At 38.7% G+C, this 16,422-nt stretch overlaps 1 protein-coding gene across 1 annotated transcript; it reads left to right on the top strand.

Annotated features, from left to right (window-relative positions):
- The first annotated feature begins 4,433 nt into the window (after positions 1 to 4,433).
- On the top strand, positions 4,434 to 7,841 carry LOC132042042 (uncharacterized). The gene is made up of 7 exons (XM_059432676.1): positions 4,434 to 4,765; positions 4,869 to 4,891; positions 5,012 to 5,067; positions 6,261 to 6,471; positions 6,576 to 6,646; positions 6,747 to 6,830; positions 7,485 to 7,841. Exons 1-7 carry the CDS (start codon positions 4,434 to 4,436, stop codon positions 7,839 to 7,841), a joined length of 1,134 nt encoding a protein of 377 aa, XP_059288659.1.
- Positions 7,842 to 16,422: the final 8,581 nt, after the last annotated feature.

Genomic DNA, 16,422 nt, shown 5'->3' with positions numbered 1-16,422 from the left:
AACAAAAGCAAGAAAACATGGCCACACACGACCAAAAACATTAGAAAAAAGCATTACATACCTTATGCCAATGGCGTCTAGTCCTGAACCTCTTCTGGGGGTGGAAACAATTGGGGATATCTAGACTTCATATTCTTTTCTACTTCCCCAGTCATCTCTTCTCTATTGTTATTCTTCCACAGAACCTTAACTGAGGCTATATCTTTAGTTCTGAGTCTCCGCACTTGCCTAGCTATTATGGCAATGGGTACCTCTTCATAAGCCAACTTCTCGGTAACTTGAACATCATCCACTGGCACAATTCTAGATGGATCTCCAACACATTTGCAGAGCATTGACACATGAAAAACTGGGTGGAATGATTCAAGCTCTGGAGGTAAATCTAATTCATAAGCCACTTAGCCCACTTTGCGTACAATTATAAGGCCCAATATACCGGGGACTGAGCTTGCCCTTCTTGTCGAATCTCATTACACCTTTCATCGGTGACACTTTTAAGAACACCCAATCATTGATTTGGAATTTCAAGTCTCGTCGGCGGTTGTCCGCATAAGATGTTTGGACACTTTGGGCTGTCAACAATCAGTCTCTGGTAAGCTTTATTTTTTCCACCGCTTGCTAAATCAATTTTGGACCTATCAGTTGGGTCTCTCTGACTTCAAACCATCCAATTGGCGACCTACACTTCCTTCTATACAGAGTTTCATACGGAGTCATTTAGATGTTGGAATGATAACTGTTGTTATAGGCAAATTCACTAAGTGCCAAATGATCATCCCAATTGCCTCCGAAATCCAGTACACATGCCCGCAACATATCTTCTAAGGCCTGAATAGTGCGTTTAGATTGTCCATCAGTCTGTGGATGAAATGCAGTGATAAGCCTCACTTGAGTTCCCAAACCTTCTTGAAAGGATTTCTAGAATTTAGCAATAAATTGTGCTCCTCTATCTGTGATAATAGACACTGGGACACTATGAAGTCACACTATTTCTTTAAGATACAGCCTTGCATAGTCTTCTGCTGAATATGTGGTTTTGACCGGAATAAAATGGGCTGATTTCGTGAGTCTATCAACAATTACCCATATGGAGTCATACTTACGCCGAGAGCGAGGTAAACCTACGATAAAATCCATGTTGATCACCTCCTACTTCCAGGTTGGAATTTCCATGGCTTGCAATAATCCTCCTGGCTTTTGATGCTCAATTTTCACTTGTTGGCAATTCGGGCATTAAGCTATAAACTCCGCTATATCTTTCTTCATTCCATCCTACCAATACATTGACTTAAGATCATGATACATCATTGTTGCTCCTGGATGAATAGAATAGCAAGAGTAATGAGCTTCTTCTAGAATCATCATAGAACTTACCTTGGAGGGTTCTTGAGGCTTGGGAATTGTTCTCTCTGCTCTTAGAATGATTTTTCATGATTAGGGATGTTAGAGAAATAACCTCATGCTTAAATAGGAGTTAAAACATGAAAATCTGACTTTTTGACTCGAAACGCGAACTTTCCCGCGATGGGCCCATGAGGCATGGCCATCGCGGGCCCACTACAGGTCAAAGTTCAGAGAGCATGATTTCCCACACTGGTCCCACGATGCATGGCCATCGCACTCACCCCCACGCGCGACTTGTGGCCCATCGCGGGTGGCCCGTGTCGGCTTCTGCGCAGTGTTTTCATAACGCGCATCACTTCTTGTACAGAGCTCCATTCGGCCTCCACCATATATCGTTGGAAAGTTATTACAAAGATCTATAACTTTCACGTTTTAAGTTTTCTCAATTCTCAACGAATTTTTACGAAACCAGGATGGAAGGCAGACCTGCCGTAAACTTAGCTGATTCTATCGAATCTTAAGCACCTCACTATTCGTCTTGATTTCAAAACAACTATTTTCACTCAAACTCCATCCCGATTGTACTTTACATGTCTAAAATGTCTACTTATTTAACACATACACACCAAATCCAAATTTACGGAGAGTTACATTAACACTATATTATCACTCAAATCCATAGATTCTTGAAAATCAAAGGAAGAATAATTGAAGAGGACTTTTGGGGGAATCTTAATAAAGGTAAGATCTTTGACCTCTAATGGTGTTTATTGAATGGATTGAGACTAGTGTGGGTTATTACAAGTGATTAGAATCCATGGGTGAATCGTATGAAAGAAAGAACATGAGTATTGACTTAAAAACCCTAATTTTCCAAAAAAAGGGAGATGGCTGGAATTAGATTGAAGTTCTAATCTTTATCATCCTAATCAATTGTAAAGCGATTGTTGAACCTGGGAAAATGTGTTGGTAGCATTTTAATGGGAATTGAGGTATGTCTCTTTTCGAACATACTTTTCAACCTTTAAAATGGTTTCTTTTGCAAGGTTTGTGTGGGTGAGGGACAAACCCGCATTAGACCTTATGTGTATTATATTATATATATGATTCTTTGATTTCCCCTATAAAGGGACGATTGAAATTGAATTGTAAATCTTTGAATTTTGAACATGAATTATCCCTATGAGGGATGCTTTAAACTTGAATTCGACGATTTGGATGTTTGGGGTGTTTTGCCCTATGAGCAGGTTTCGTCGAATTGAAATTGATTAATGATTTGAACTTAATTTTCAAAATCAATTAAGGATATTGGTATACCCTTATTAACGGGATGATGAACATAATACATAATGAGTGATTCGGCTTCAATGCCATGATTTGTGATTCAGCTAATATGTCATGATTTCTATTGTTTGTATTTGGTCTAGCTACTCAGGAGGAAGGGTAGTCACTATGGATCCTAGTGGGATTAGCCTAGCCATTCGGGAGGAAGAGTGGCCATCGAGGGTTGGTAGCCCCGGTGTGGTCTTTGCCTAGAAATTTGGGAGGAAGGGTAGCTGCCATGGGTTAATAGCTCCGATGTGGTGCTTTTATGCAGATTAGGTAACCTTAAGTGGTCATCTCTTCGTTGTATTGATTTGGGCCTGTATTGGCATGTGTTATAGTTTAGTTGCATATGAGTGGCTTGTCGATGATCTTGAACTCATGAGTTAGAAGACTTAAAGTGATAAACAATATAATAAGTTGAAATTGATATAATCCTGTGTTATTGGCTTTTATTGGTGATGTTACTAAGGTTACTGGTTTACTCTATCTTTGGATTTCGAACTGTTTTGGGAAGAATTTAAGGTAACGAGAACGACTTAAGGATTCAAAGTGATTATTTCTTCGTCATCGACTTATACTAGATATTCATTATATGTTATCATTTGTTTTAAATGTTCTTAAAGAAAATCAATTACACTTACGTTTTATATATTTTTCTATAAAACTATTGTCCCGGAAACACTCACTGAGTACCCAGTACTCAGGTATACTATTGTTGTTTTTTATGGTGTGTTAAATAACACAGAAAAGAAGGTTTGTGATACACGTATGGGGTAGGAGAACTTGCTGCTTTCCAGATTATTGGTGAGCCCACATTCTTGTTCGTGAGACACCTATCTCTCTTAATTTATTTATTTTTAGTTCGGGGCTACGGCCCAAAGTTAGACTATTCATTTATTTATCTTAAAAGCTCCATAGATAGATGTTATTACTATGGGTAGTTGTTGAAGTCATTGTTTGAATCATTGGTGCATTTGCTACGTTTTACGATTGGTTATTTTTATTAGACTTCCGTTGATTACTCTTATAAGTGTGGACATGTTTTATTTAGCCATAAATGACTTGTTTTAGATAAATGCTGAAAGACTTAAAAGAGAGTAGACGTTTATTAATCTTATAAGGTGTTTTTGGTGTTGTTTATACAATCGGGTGCCTGTTGCGTCGAGGTCGGGTTTGGGGCGTGACAAGCTTGGTATCAGAGCCTAGGCTTAGATATGTCCTAGGATATTTTTGTATTTAGAGCTATGCCTAGTGGAGTTTTTCTCATGCAGCCTGATCACCTGCATGATCAAAAGATTACCAGGGCATTTATAGGTGTTTCTCATTCTTCTTGATTCTAGATTGTGCTATGGAGCTTGAACTTTCTTTAGAACCGTTCTGACGTGTTCGTTAATTTGTGCCTCGCAAAAATGGCTTAACTTGTGGGAAGCTACTAACTAAGTAAATAAGGGTGCTTCTGATGCATCATCTGGCAAACTACAGCTAGGACCACTAACCGCGCCACTGCTGAGACCAATGCTGGGGTTGAGAACGATAATGGAGACCAAGCACCACCACCAGCTCCAGTCGCTCCTACTACAGGCATGACTGATATTGGGTCGATGTAGAATGTGATCCAGATGCTTACCACTCTTGTGGCATCCCAACATCAGCCTGGGGGTGCGGATCCGACACTTGTTGGTGGATGAAGGCTTAAGCACTTTTTTGTGTTGAATCTGCCCAAGTTCTTTGGTTCGCGAGAAGAAAATGATCCCTAGTACTTTATGGATGATACTTCCAAAGCTCTAAGGGCAATAAATTCCCATGGTTCTGAAACTGTAGAATTCGCAGCATATCAATTGACAGATGCTGCTCATGCTTGGTTCGAATTGTGGGAGATTAAGCGAGATACCAATGCTCCAGCTCCTACTTGGGTTGAACGCGAGGATCCATTTATGGAGAGGTTTCTATCTCATAAGGAGCGGTTTGCTCTGGCTACTAAGTTCAAGAGGATCGAGCAGGGCACCATATCTGTTTGTGAGTATAGTTTGAAGTTTACTCGTTTGGCAAGGTACGCTATGTACATGATTCCGACTGAGAAGTATAAGTTGAGCAGGTTTGTGTATGGTTTGGCGCCACGTATTAAGTGTTCATGTGCTACTGCTACTATGTCTCCTACTTGTACATGTTTAACCTTTGTTGGGTTCGATGAATAACAGGAGAATTGGAAGGGTGAAGAGAGGTTAGAAAAAGAGCAAAGCATGAAGGCCCGATCTGCAGGTGGTTTCAGTAGCTCACATAATGGAGGGAAAAGGAAAGGGTATTCTACACCTACATAGACTGGCGCTTATTCTACTGCCAGTGTTACGTCTGGTAGGCAATGTCCAGGAAACAACAATCAGAACATTTATTCGCAAGGTAGTAACCAACGTTCATCCGGATGGGAGGATCATGTTTGTCATCATTGTGGTATAAAGGGTCATATTAAGAAGTAGTGTAGGAAGTGGCTACATAAAATGGATAACTCTTAAACGTAGAAATAATTAAAATGCACTCTTTATTCTTTGCTAAAAAATTCGCTGCTTTGGTAATGCTAACAAAGTTCACAATGCTCGTGGTAGCGAAATTTGGTAAAAGCGGTTGCTAACACGCTAACGAAGATCTGGCTTAACTTTATGGATTGACTTGTAGAGAGGCGATTGAAGCCTCAAATGCTATGGTCACATATATTCTCAATATTTGCTCTTTTGATGCGTATCCATTGATCGACCTTCATTCGAATCCTTTTTATGTGACACCATATTTTGCTCTTGATTTAGGGGTGGAGCCCAAATAATTACTAGAACCTTTTTTCTGTGGATACCCCTGCTGGTGTTCCCGTTATTACTTCCAGAGTTTATATAAACTGTGTAATCATAGTAAATGGTCGTAAGACAATCGCTGAATTATTTGAACTAGAGATGGTAGATTTTGATATGATTATGGGGATGGATTGGCTATCCGCCTGCTATGCTAGTGCGGATTGCAGATATAAGTTAGTTTGATTTGAATTCCTAACGAACCAGTTACTGTGTGGAAAGGTGAAATTGCTAAGCCTCGAGGTAGGTTTATTTCTTATCTTAAGGCGCACAAAATGATTTCGAAAGACTGTATTTATCATCTAGTTATCGTTAATGATAATGACACTCAGGGGGTAATACCGTTTTGAATCTGTTCCTGTGGTCAATGAGTTTCCGGAATTGTTTTCAGAAGATCTTCTAGGTATTCCACCAGACCGAGTTATTGATTTCAAGATTGATGTCATTCTCGATACTCAACCGATCTCTATTCTGCCTTATCACATGGCTCCATCATAACTACGTGAATTGAAGGGCCAATTGAAGGACTTGTTGGATAAAGGTTTTATTCGACCAAGTACGTCACCTTGGGGTGCTCCAGTCTTGTTTGTCAGAAAGAAAGATGGTTCTCTTAGGATGTGTGTTGACTATCATCAATATAATAAGGTGACCATTAATAATAAGTATCCTATGCCTAGAATAGATGACTTATTCGACCAAATGCAGGGTGCTAAATTCTTTTCAGAGATTGACTTGAGGTTTGGGTACCATTAGTTGAAAGTGAAAGAGCGAGATATTCCAAAAATAACTTTTCTTACTCGCTATGAGCATTTTGAATTTTTGGTGATGTCCTTTGGTCTAACTGATGCACCTGTTGCGTTTATGGACATGATGAATCGTGTATTCAAGCTTTTCTTTGATCATTTCATTATTGTGTTTGTTGATGATAACCTAGTGTATTCGAAGAGTCGTGAGAAGCATGCAGGTCATTTAAGAATCACCTTGAAAACGCTTGAAGAGAACAACCTTTATGCAAAATTTCTAAGTGTGAGTTTTGGCTTAACTCTGTGGTATTCTTGGGTCATGTAGTGTCTAGCGAGGGTATCAAAGCTGATCCTCAGAAAATTTTCGCAGTTAAGGAGGCGGTTCAAGAGCTTAAGGTGAGATTGACTACAGCTCGTGTTTTGACTCTACCTTCAAGGTCTGGTGGCTATGTAGTCTACTGTGATACTTCCAAGATTGGGTTGTGTGTTGATGCAGAACGACAAAGTGATTGCCTATGCGTCGCGACAGTTGAAGAAGCATGAGAAGAATTATCCGACTCATAATTTGGAATTGGCTTGGGTGATTTTTACTTTAAATGTTTGGCGTCACTACTTGTATGGTGAGCATTATGATGTCTTCACTAATCACAAGATCTTACAATATATCTTCGAGCAGCGAGAGTTGAATCTCAGACAGAGAAGATGGTTAGAGTTGTTGAAAGATTACGACTTGAATATCTTGTATCATCCTGGTAAGGAGAATCTTGTTGCTGATGCTTTGAGCAGAAAATCTATAGGCACTTTAGCATATTTGCAGGAAATGCCAATGGGCAGGGAGATTCAAAGACTTTTTAGTCTTAGAGTCCGACTCGATAAAACTGAAAATAGGGAGTTAGTGGGAATTACATAAGTGCGATCTGATATTGTGGAGAGAATTAAGTCTGAGAAACATGAAGATGGACTTCGAGTGAAGTTGCGAGATGGAGCGGAAAAGAGTGAGTACACTTCATTCACCGTTGGTGCTGGTGATGATGTCCTAAGGTTGCAAGGATGCCTATGAGTCCTTGATGTTGATAGTCTCCGATAAGATTTGATGGTGTAAGCACATAGTTCCAGATATTCTATTCATCTGGGATCCACCAAAATGTATAAAGATTTGAAGCAACACTATTCGTGGAAGAGCATGAAGGTAGATATATCTAACTTTGTGGCCAAATGTTTGAACAGTTAGCAGGTGACGCCCGAACACCAAAGGCCTGGTGGTTTGGCTCAGAATATTGAGATTCCTCAATGGAAGTGGGAGATGATCAATATGGACTTTGTTGTGGGCTTACCCCGCACAAAGTCTAGGTTTGACTCTATTTGGGTGATTGTGGATAGACTCACAAAGTCTGCATATTTTTTTCCGGTAAAGACGATATATACTGCAGTGAGTTATGCAAAGCTATATTTGAAGGAGATTGTCAGATTACATGGGATTCCAACGTCTATCATATCTGATAGAGTTACTCAGTTCACTGCTCATTTCTGGAAATCGTTCCATGAAGGTATGGGAACTTGTGTAAAATTTGAGCACTGTGTTCCATCTTGAGATGGAAAGGCAGGCAGAGAGGACTATCCAAACTCTCGAATACATGTTAAGAGCTTGCGCGATTGATTTTGGAGGAAATTGGGATGAGCATCTACCTCTTGTAGAGTTTGCTTATAACAACAGTTATCAAGCGAGCATTCAGATGGATCCTTGTGAAGCACTTTATGAGAGGCATTGTAGATCTCCAATTGGGTGATTCGAACCTACCGAAGTAGAGCCATTAGGTCCCGAATCAGTTCACAAAGTGATTGAGAAGGTGAATCTCATTGTGGAACGACTCAAGACAGCTCAGAGCAGATAAAAGTCTTATGCGGGCATGAGGCGTTGTGAGCTATAATTTGCTGTGGGTGACAAGGTATTCTTGAAAGTGCCACCAATGAAGGAAGTAATTCGGTTTGGTAGAAGGGGTAATCTTAGCCCTCGTTTTCTTGGCCCTTATGAAATTGTGAGAAGAATTGGAAGGGTGGCTTACGAGTTGAAATTACCAACTGAGATGGTTGTTGTTACACCCCGTGATTTTGTACATTGAGATTCGTCATGCGTTAGTGGTTTTAGTCTTGGATACGGGGGTTATCAAGGTTAAATGAGATTAGATGAGTTTATCTTATAGTTATAAGGGGTTAAGTTCATGTTTAGTGGGTATTGGAAGGATTAAAGGTTGAACAAATCGACGAGAACATGTTTTCAGAAAAAGTGGGTTTTACGGTCAGATATACGGACCGTATATTTGGCTGACTCCTACCGTAAATTGATTCCAGATAGGGGTGAGTTACTGGTTCGATTTTACGGTCCAATTATACGGACAGTATAATTTTTACAGTCCGTAAAATTGGACCGTAAATCCGAGTCGGTACCATATTTCTTTTTTTATATATACCCGACCCTTATTCATTTTAACTCATTTCCAACATTTCCCAAGTCCATTAAAGTTCTAGAACCTTATCCTAAGTATATCCAACCAAACCCAAGTAAAAATCAAGGACTGAAAGGTGAAAATCAAGGGATTCAAGTGTTGGGAGGCTCACTAGGGTTTGTAGAGTCCAGGAATTCCTTTGGTGTTGAAGTTGGAGGTTTCACTCAAGTGGATAATTTGATCCAAAGCTTATCCTTATGTGATAAAAGGTTAGTTTTCACATCTATTTCATGTTATTGAGAATGCTTGCTTGTTGAACAAATTGATTGAGGGAAGAAAGTGGAAGAGGAAGTTCAAATATGGATTTAATGATATTTTGAATAGTAAGTTAACTTGGGTTATAATTGTTAGAATAGTTTGAGTATAATCTAGTTATGAGGGGGTAATAATGATGTTGATGGAGTGTTGTATACAAGTGTGTAAGGGGTTGTCTTGAAGTTCTTAGTATAAATTGATTATGAGAATGAGTTTTGGGATTGTATTGGATATAGTTTGAATAAAATTTCTTAATCATGATATTGTTGAAGTTGTCATTGTTGTTGGGGGATGATTTGGAATATGGTGGAAGTAGATGAAATAGGGGAAGTGCTGCCCAATTCCCGCTAGCTTATTAATCATTCTAGTTCAAATTTATGAGTATTTCCAAGACTTGATGTTAGTGTAAACAGTGGCAGAGCCAGAATTTTCACTAAGGGGTGTTAAAATATAAAGAAGTAAATTCACGAAGAAACCAAGGAGTGTCAATATGTAATATATGTACATAAAATTAAAAAAGTTACCTAGTTACACAGTGTAATTTTTCGATGAAGGGGTGTTGGTTGAGACCCCTCAACTACATGTGGCTCCGCCACTGAGTGTAAATCCTCTTGAATGTAGATTTTACGGGCTTTGAAGGAGAACGTTAAGTAGTTAAGAAGACATAAAGGTATGTAAGGCTAACCTTTCTTTCTAAAGGCATGATTTCCTCATCGTGAATCCATCTATGATATTCATAATGTTCTAATTCCTAGAAACGCTAGAAGCTCGTGATTCTCAAAGTTCTCATGATCTTGTTCATCATAGTTGACCCTCTAAGGAAAGATATATTGATGATGATGATGACATTGCTTTTACTTACGCATTCGTAGTATATATATATATATATATATATATATATATATATATATATATATATATATATATATATATATATATATATATATATATATATATATGGCTATGTTGTAACACCGAGCTTATATGGCCGGGTATGATGTCTATTGCGCGTACACCACTGCAGTAGGGTAAGGTCAACACCGACTCTTGATATGGTCGGATATGGACAATACAGAGCCTTGCTATGGCCGGGTACGGGTGACACCGAACCTACATGGTCGGGTATGGTATAGTATATGTATGTGTATGAAATGTTTCCTCTAGAGAAGGGTTAAGTTTGCATGACAATCGTCTTAAGAAGTGTTATGAGGTATAAATTGCTCTCTTTATCTTATGTTATCTTCATGCTTTCATCATGTTACTATTCATGCCTTACATACTCAGTACATAGTTTGTACTGACGTCCTTTTGTTTGTGAGAGCTGCGTTCATGCCCACAGGTAGACAGGGGGACAAACCAGACCTTTAGGCTACTTCGTCAGTGATTGCATAGAAGTGCTCCTTTCGATCCAAAGCTGCAGTAGTTGGTATAATTCTTTTTGTGTGTATATATATATATAGCCATGGCGGGGTCCTGTACCGTCTTTATGATGTTACATGCTCCATGTAGAGGCTCGTAGACAAATGTACATAGCTAGATGTCCATAGCCTTATCGGCTTATATTTTGTATATCATTTTGATAGCCTTGTCGGCTTGTATTTATGGGCATAATTAATGACGTTTATATAGATGTGTCTATGTTCGATGGAACTTGTGTCTTTTCCACTCATGATAATTATGAGTTAGCTGTGTTTCTCACCTAGATATGATTATGATATGTATGATAAGAGGTACTTGGTAGATTAGCTCCGGGTGCCGTCTCATGGCCCTCCGGTTGGGTCATGACAGTTATGGTGCATCTTGTGTTTCACATTTTAATGTTGAGGTTGTATAAATATGATCTTTCTCATTTCTTGACTCATGAAGAGATTGAAGTCAACGAGGGGTTGTCTTATGAAAAAGAACCTATGCAAATCCTAGATCGACAAGTTAGGAGGTTGAGAAAGAAAGATGTAGCTTCGGTTAAAGTCTTGCGGCGAAACCATAATACCGAATAAGCGACTTGGGAAGCAGAGAGAACATGAAGAAGAGACACCATCATTTATTCCCTATTCTAGGTATGTGTTGAACCTTTGGGTTATCAAATTCTTGCGTGTGTGTATACTAAAGGTGTGAATCCCTTATTTTATGTCCAGGGTTGTTCTTGTAGTTGTGGAATTCCCTGTGAGGACTATATGTCTAATTGATAGGTTGTTAGCTGATTTTCATTTTGGGACAGCTAGTAATCCAAAGGAAGCCCTGTAAAATTTGAGGTTTAGTGAAATTCTTAACCGGAAAGAGGGATAATGTAACGTTCCATGAATTCGAGTTCAGTGTGAATGTGTTATATGAGTATTAATGTGACATGTTATCCATATGAAATCCTATCGGGATGAGTTTAGGTGGAAATATTTTGAAGATAAAGACGAATAATGAGGCGCGTAAAATTCGGTAGAATCGAAAAAGTTTACAATAGGTCTGACTTCCACCCAGTATACATGAAAATCCATTGGGAATTGGAGAACACGTAAAACACAAAGTTGTATCCCTGTGAAATACCCTTCCAACAATATAAGACGGAGCTCAAACGGAGCTGTGAGAAAAATGTTATGTACGATTTACTAAAGCATGTCTGGAACTGCGGCCTCAAACTCCAAATGTGACCCTGCAAGTCCGAGCATTTTAGACCAATTATTGAATGTTACTGGAATGCATATGCAGCCAGAATGCGGCCGCAAACGCTAAATGCAACCGCATAGGCATCGTAGCATCTGCAATGGAGCGGAAATTGTTTAAGAACGAGATTTTCTTGGAATTTTCAAACCCACTTCATTTTGGACGACTTTTTGAGAAGAAAACAACCTAGGGCTGCTCCAAACCTTACAAGGTGAGTTCTTAACCATCCCATGATTAAACCATATCAAAGTAACAAGGATTAACACTAGATTATCACTCCAATCCATAGATTTTTTAAAATCAAAAGAAGAACAATTGAAGAGGACTTTTGGGGGAATCTCAATAAAGGTTCGATCTTCGACCTCTAATAGTGTTTATTGAATGGATTGAGACTTGTGCAGGTTATTACAAGGGATTAGAATCCATGGGTGAATCATATGAAAGAAAGAACATGAATGTTGACTTAAAAACCCAAGTTTTCCAAAATGGGAGAGATGGGTGATATTAGATTGAAGTTCTAATCTTTATCATCCTAATCAATTGTAGAGCGATTATTAAACAGGGGAAAATCCGTTGGTAGCAGTTTTTTTAGGGGAATTGAGGTATGTCTCTTTTTTAACATACTTTCAACCTTTAAAAATGGTTTCTTTTGCAAGGTTTGTGTGCATGAGGGACAAGCCCGCATTAAACATTATCTGTATTATGTTATATATATATATATCCGTAATTTCCCCTATAAAGGGATGATTGGAATTGAATTATAAAGCTTTAAACTTTGAACATGAATTACCCCTATAAGGATGCTTTAAACTTGAATTCGACAGTTTGGATGTTTGGGGTGTTTTGCCCTATGAATGGGTTTTGATGAATTGAAATTGATTAATGATTTGAACTTGGTTTTCTAAATTGATTAAGGATATTGGTATACCCTTATTAACGGGATGATGAACATAATCCATAATGAGTAATTCGGCTTCTATGTCAAGATTTGTGATTCGGCTAATACGCCATGATTTCAATTATTTGTGTTTCGCCAAGCTACTCGGGAGGAAGGGTAGTCACTATGGATCTTAGTGCAGTTAGCCTAGACATTCAAGAGGAAGAGTGGCTATCGAGGGTTGGTAGCCCCGGTATAGTCTTTGCCTATCTATTCGGGAGGAAAAGTAACTGTCGTAAGTTGATAGCTCTGATGTGGTTCTTTTATGTAGATTAGGGAACCTTAAGTGGTCACCCCTTCGCTGTATTGATTTGGGCCCGTATTGGCATGTGTTATAGTTTGGTTGCATGTGAGTGGCTTGTTGATGATCTTGATTTCATGAGCGAAAACACTTAAAGTGATAAACGATATAATAAGTTGAAATTGATATAATCCTATGTTATTAGATTTCTTGGTGATGTTATTAAGGTTACTGGCTTACTCTATCTTTGGATTTTGAACTGTTTTGGGACGATTTTAAGTAACGAGAATGACTTAAGGATTCGAAGTGATTATTTCTTCGTCATCGACTTATACTCGATATTCATGATATGTTATCATTTGTTTGGAATGTTCTTACAATTTTTTTTTTCAATTACACTTATGATTTGTATATTTTGCTATATAACTATTGTCCTGGAGACACTCATTGAGTACCCTGTACTCAGACATACCATTGTTGGTTTTTATGGTGTGTTAGGTAATACAAAAGAGTCGGTTCGTGATACACGTACGGAGTAGGAGAACTTGCTACTTTCTAGATTATTAGTGAGCCCACATGCTTGTTCGTGGGACACCTCTCTCTCTTAATTTATTTTTTTTTAGTTTCGGGCTGCGTCCCGTAGTTACACTATTCATTTATTTATCTTAAAAGCTCCATATATAGCTGTTATTACTGTGGTTAGTTATTGAAGTCATCGTTGGACTCATTGGTGCATTTGCTACATTTTACGATTGGTTATTTATATTAGACTTCGGCTGATTACTCTTATAAGTGTGGGCACGTTTTCATTTAGCCCTAAATAACTTGTTTTAGATAAATGCTGAAAGACTTAAAAGAGAATAGACCTTTATTAATCTTATTAGTGTTGTTCATTGCATCGGATACCTGTTGCACCAATGTCGGGTTTGGAGCGTGATAGGGCTGGCTCCGGATCTTCAATCGATAAGATCAGCCACCTCAGACATGCTCAGAGTTTCCCCTCACTGATTCACGCCTATCGTGCTACTGTTCCATACGTGTTACCTTCTGATTCACCCACACGTTAAGATCGGGTTTTAACCCGCACTGATAACCTCCCACTTTTCCGGTATCCATTGTATTATGCTAGGGAAGTGGAAGAGCTTTTTCTATCTTTGATGGGAAATCAGCTGAAAAGACTTTTGACATAAATGAACTGATTTGCTCCTCCTTGTAATTAATGCTCCGGACACGTGTCATATTCTGATTGGACCGAACTGGGCACCGTTTATCGAATTAATGATGACATTTTACCTTTTCAAAACTGATATATACTTTACCTTTCCTTCTTCAACATTTCACTTGCCATTTTCAAGTTTCTACAACTTCTTCTTTTTCCCTGTTAGTACCGATCAAACCTCACAACATTTCTACTTCCCAGGTCTACTTCTTCATCTTCTTGCCATGGAAAGGACAAACCCTTCTTCTCCGATTGAAGACCTGTCGATGTCCACCACTAGCACCACTGTGGCTTCTTCTTATCTGACTTCCTTGCCGCTGAGATATCGAAATATGGGCGAATCTCCAAAGACTGGGCTTCTCCTTCGTATGCACTTGCCCCTTCACTTTAGGGTGCGATCCACCAATCAACACCATGATTTTGGATTTCTTTCGGCGATACCAAATGTGTTTAGCACAAGTAGGTCACATTATCTTGATGACAGTGGGTTACCTCTGGTTCTTTTATTGCCTCAGTGGCCATCCTTTTACCCTGAATCATTTCATCTACCTGTATAGGCTGAAGAAGTTTAGAACGTAAATTTAACTTTGGTCAGTTGGGCCAAAACAACATTCCTGCAGATACGGACGATGATTTCTACTAGCGACGGGTTAATCGGTTTGTGGTGGTGCCCACCTCAGCTATCATCTCTCCGAAGTATAAACCTTTTCCTAAGACTCAAAACAGATCCCGTAAATATTACACCTCATTTCTGATTAAGTTTTTCCTTCTTTCTCTTATTGATACGTGGACATTTTTCGTTCCTTCAGCCTCAAGTTGGACCCATGAGATCGTGCCCAATCTTGAAGATTGGGTTCAACTATTTTCAACCTCCCCTTGAAGCAGCTTGGACTTAGAAAGCGGTGCAATAGGACATCATATAGAAGCCCAAAAATCACAGTACCATTTTAAACATCTGCCACCCCAACTCGGGAAACGTGCGGGCCTACCATTTTCCCACCTCAGTAGGAGAACCCGTGCCTTAACCAACGCCCAAACAATAAATGAAATCCACTCCCAACAATAATAATAATAAGTCTGACATAAAAGTAATAATAAGTGCAGAATAATACATGCCCAAATGAATCTGGTCTAAGTCGTACGAGAGCTACTACATAGATGCATGAAGTTTGAAAACATAATGAGTCTGAATACATGGTCTCATAGATAAAAATTGTCTCAAGCATAGTAAGACAAGTAATGGAAGAGTAGCCATCCTGGCTGCAGATCCTCCAATTGCTCACCCTGGATGCTAGTAAATCAGGCCTCGGGAGCAGTCACGAGGGGTAGAAGTCTCTCGAACAGCATACTCTGCACTGATAAAAAGAGTATAACATGGTAGCATCAGTACAAAAGCCGGTACTGAGTAAGCATCATAGGCCAACAACAGTTAGATCACGCATGCAAACAAGGAAACGACCTTGAAACATGACAAAGCATAAGAAGGAATAACAGAGAAGACCGATTTAAGCATCACCTTTTCCTGCAGGGCTTAAGAAAATATTTTTCCAACCTTTTCTTTTAGCCTTCACTCTATCTTTATCCAACATTTCTTTCCTCGATTTTTCAACTATTGCAGGTAAACCTAAATATAACCCCATGTTACTTCTTTGTAATTGTCCTAGCTCCGCAATAATTCCATCTTTCTCAACTTCCAAAGTATTTTTACTAAAGAATATAGCAGATTTCTCAAAACTAACCTTTTGACCCAAACATTCTTCAGAAGTTCTTAAAATTTTGGCAATTTTAGCAGCATTTTGAACATTAGCCTTACAAAAAATAAGCGAGTCATCAGCAAAAAATAGATGGTTAATAGTAGGTCGACCTCTAAATAAACTTAAACTTTGTATATCCCTAAGTACTTCTGTTTGATTTAGAATTCTAGAAATACCTTCCGCACATAGCAAGAACAAATAAGGGGATAGAGTATCTCCTTGCCTCAGTCCTCTAGTAAGTTTCACTTCCCTGCTAAATCTCATTAACAATTAAACCTATATGTCGGGGTAGTAATGCATTGTATAATCCAAGTGACAAAGTTCTCATGAAAGCTCATTTTAAGAAGTAATTCTTGGATATAAAACCACTCTGCTTGATTGTACGCTTTGGCCATATCTAGTTTAAGCGTCATATACTTTTTCTTCCCTCGTTTTTTATTCTTCAAAAGATGAATAAATTCATGACCTAGAACAACATTATCCACAATTTGTATTTTTCCAATAAACACAGATTGATTAGGAGAAATAATATTGGGGAGATATGTTTTGAGTCTCGCAGCAATAATTTTATACACCGTAGAACATAAACATATGGGTCAAAAGACTA

Source organism: Lycium ferocissimum, unplaced genomic scaffold (genome assembly GCF_029784015.1).
Source record: "Lycium ferocissimum isolate CSIRO_LF1 unplaced genomic scaffold, AGI_CSIRO_Lferr_CH_V1 ctg1292, whole genome shotgun sequence".
Lineage (NCBI taxonomy): Eukaryota > Viridiplantae > Streptophyta > Magnoliopsida > Solanales > Solanaceae > Lycium > Lycium ferocissimum.
The sequence above is the reverse complement of the archived record's forward strand: the minus strand, read 5'-3'. Positions and strand labels throughout refer to the sequence as shown.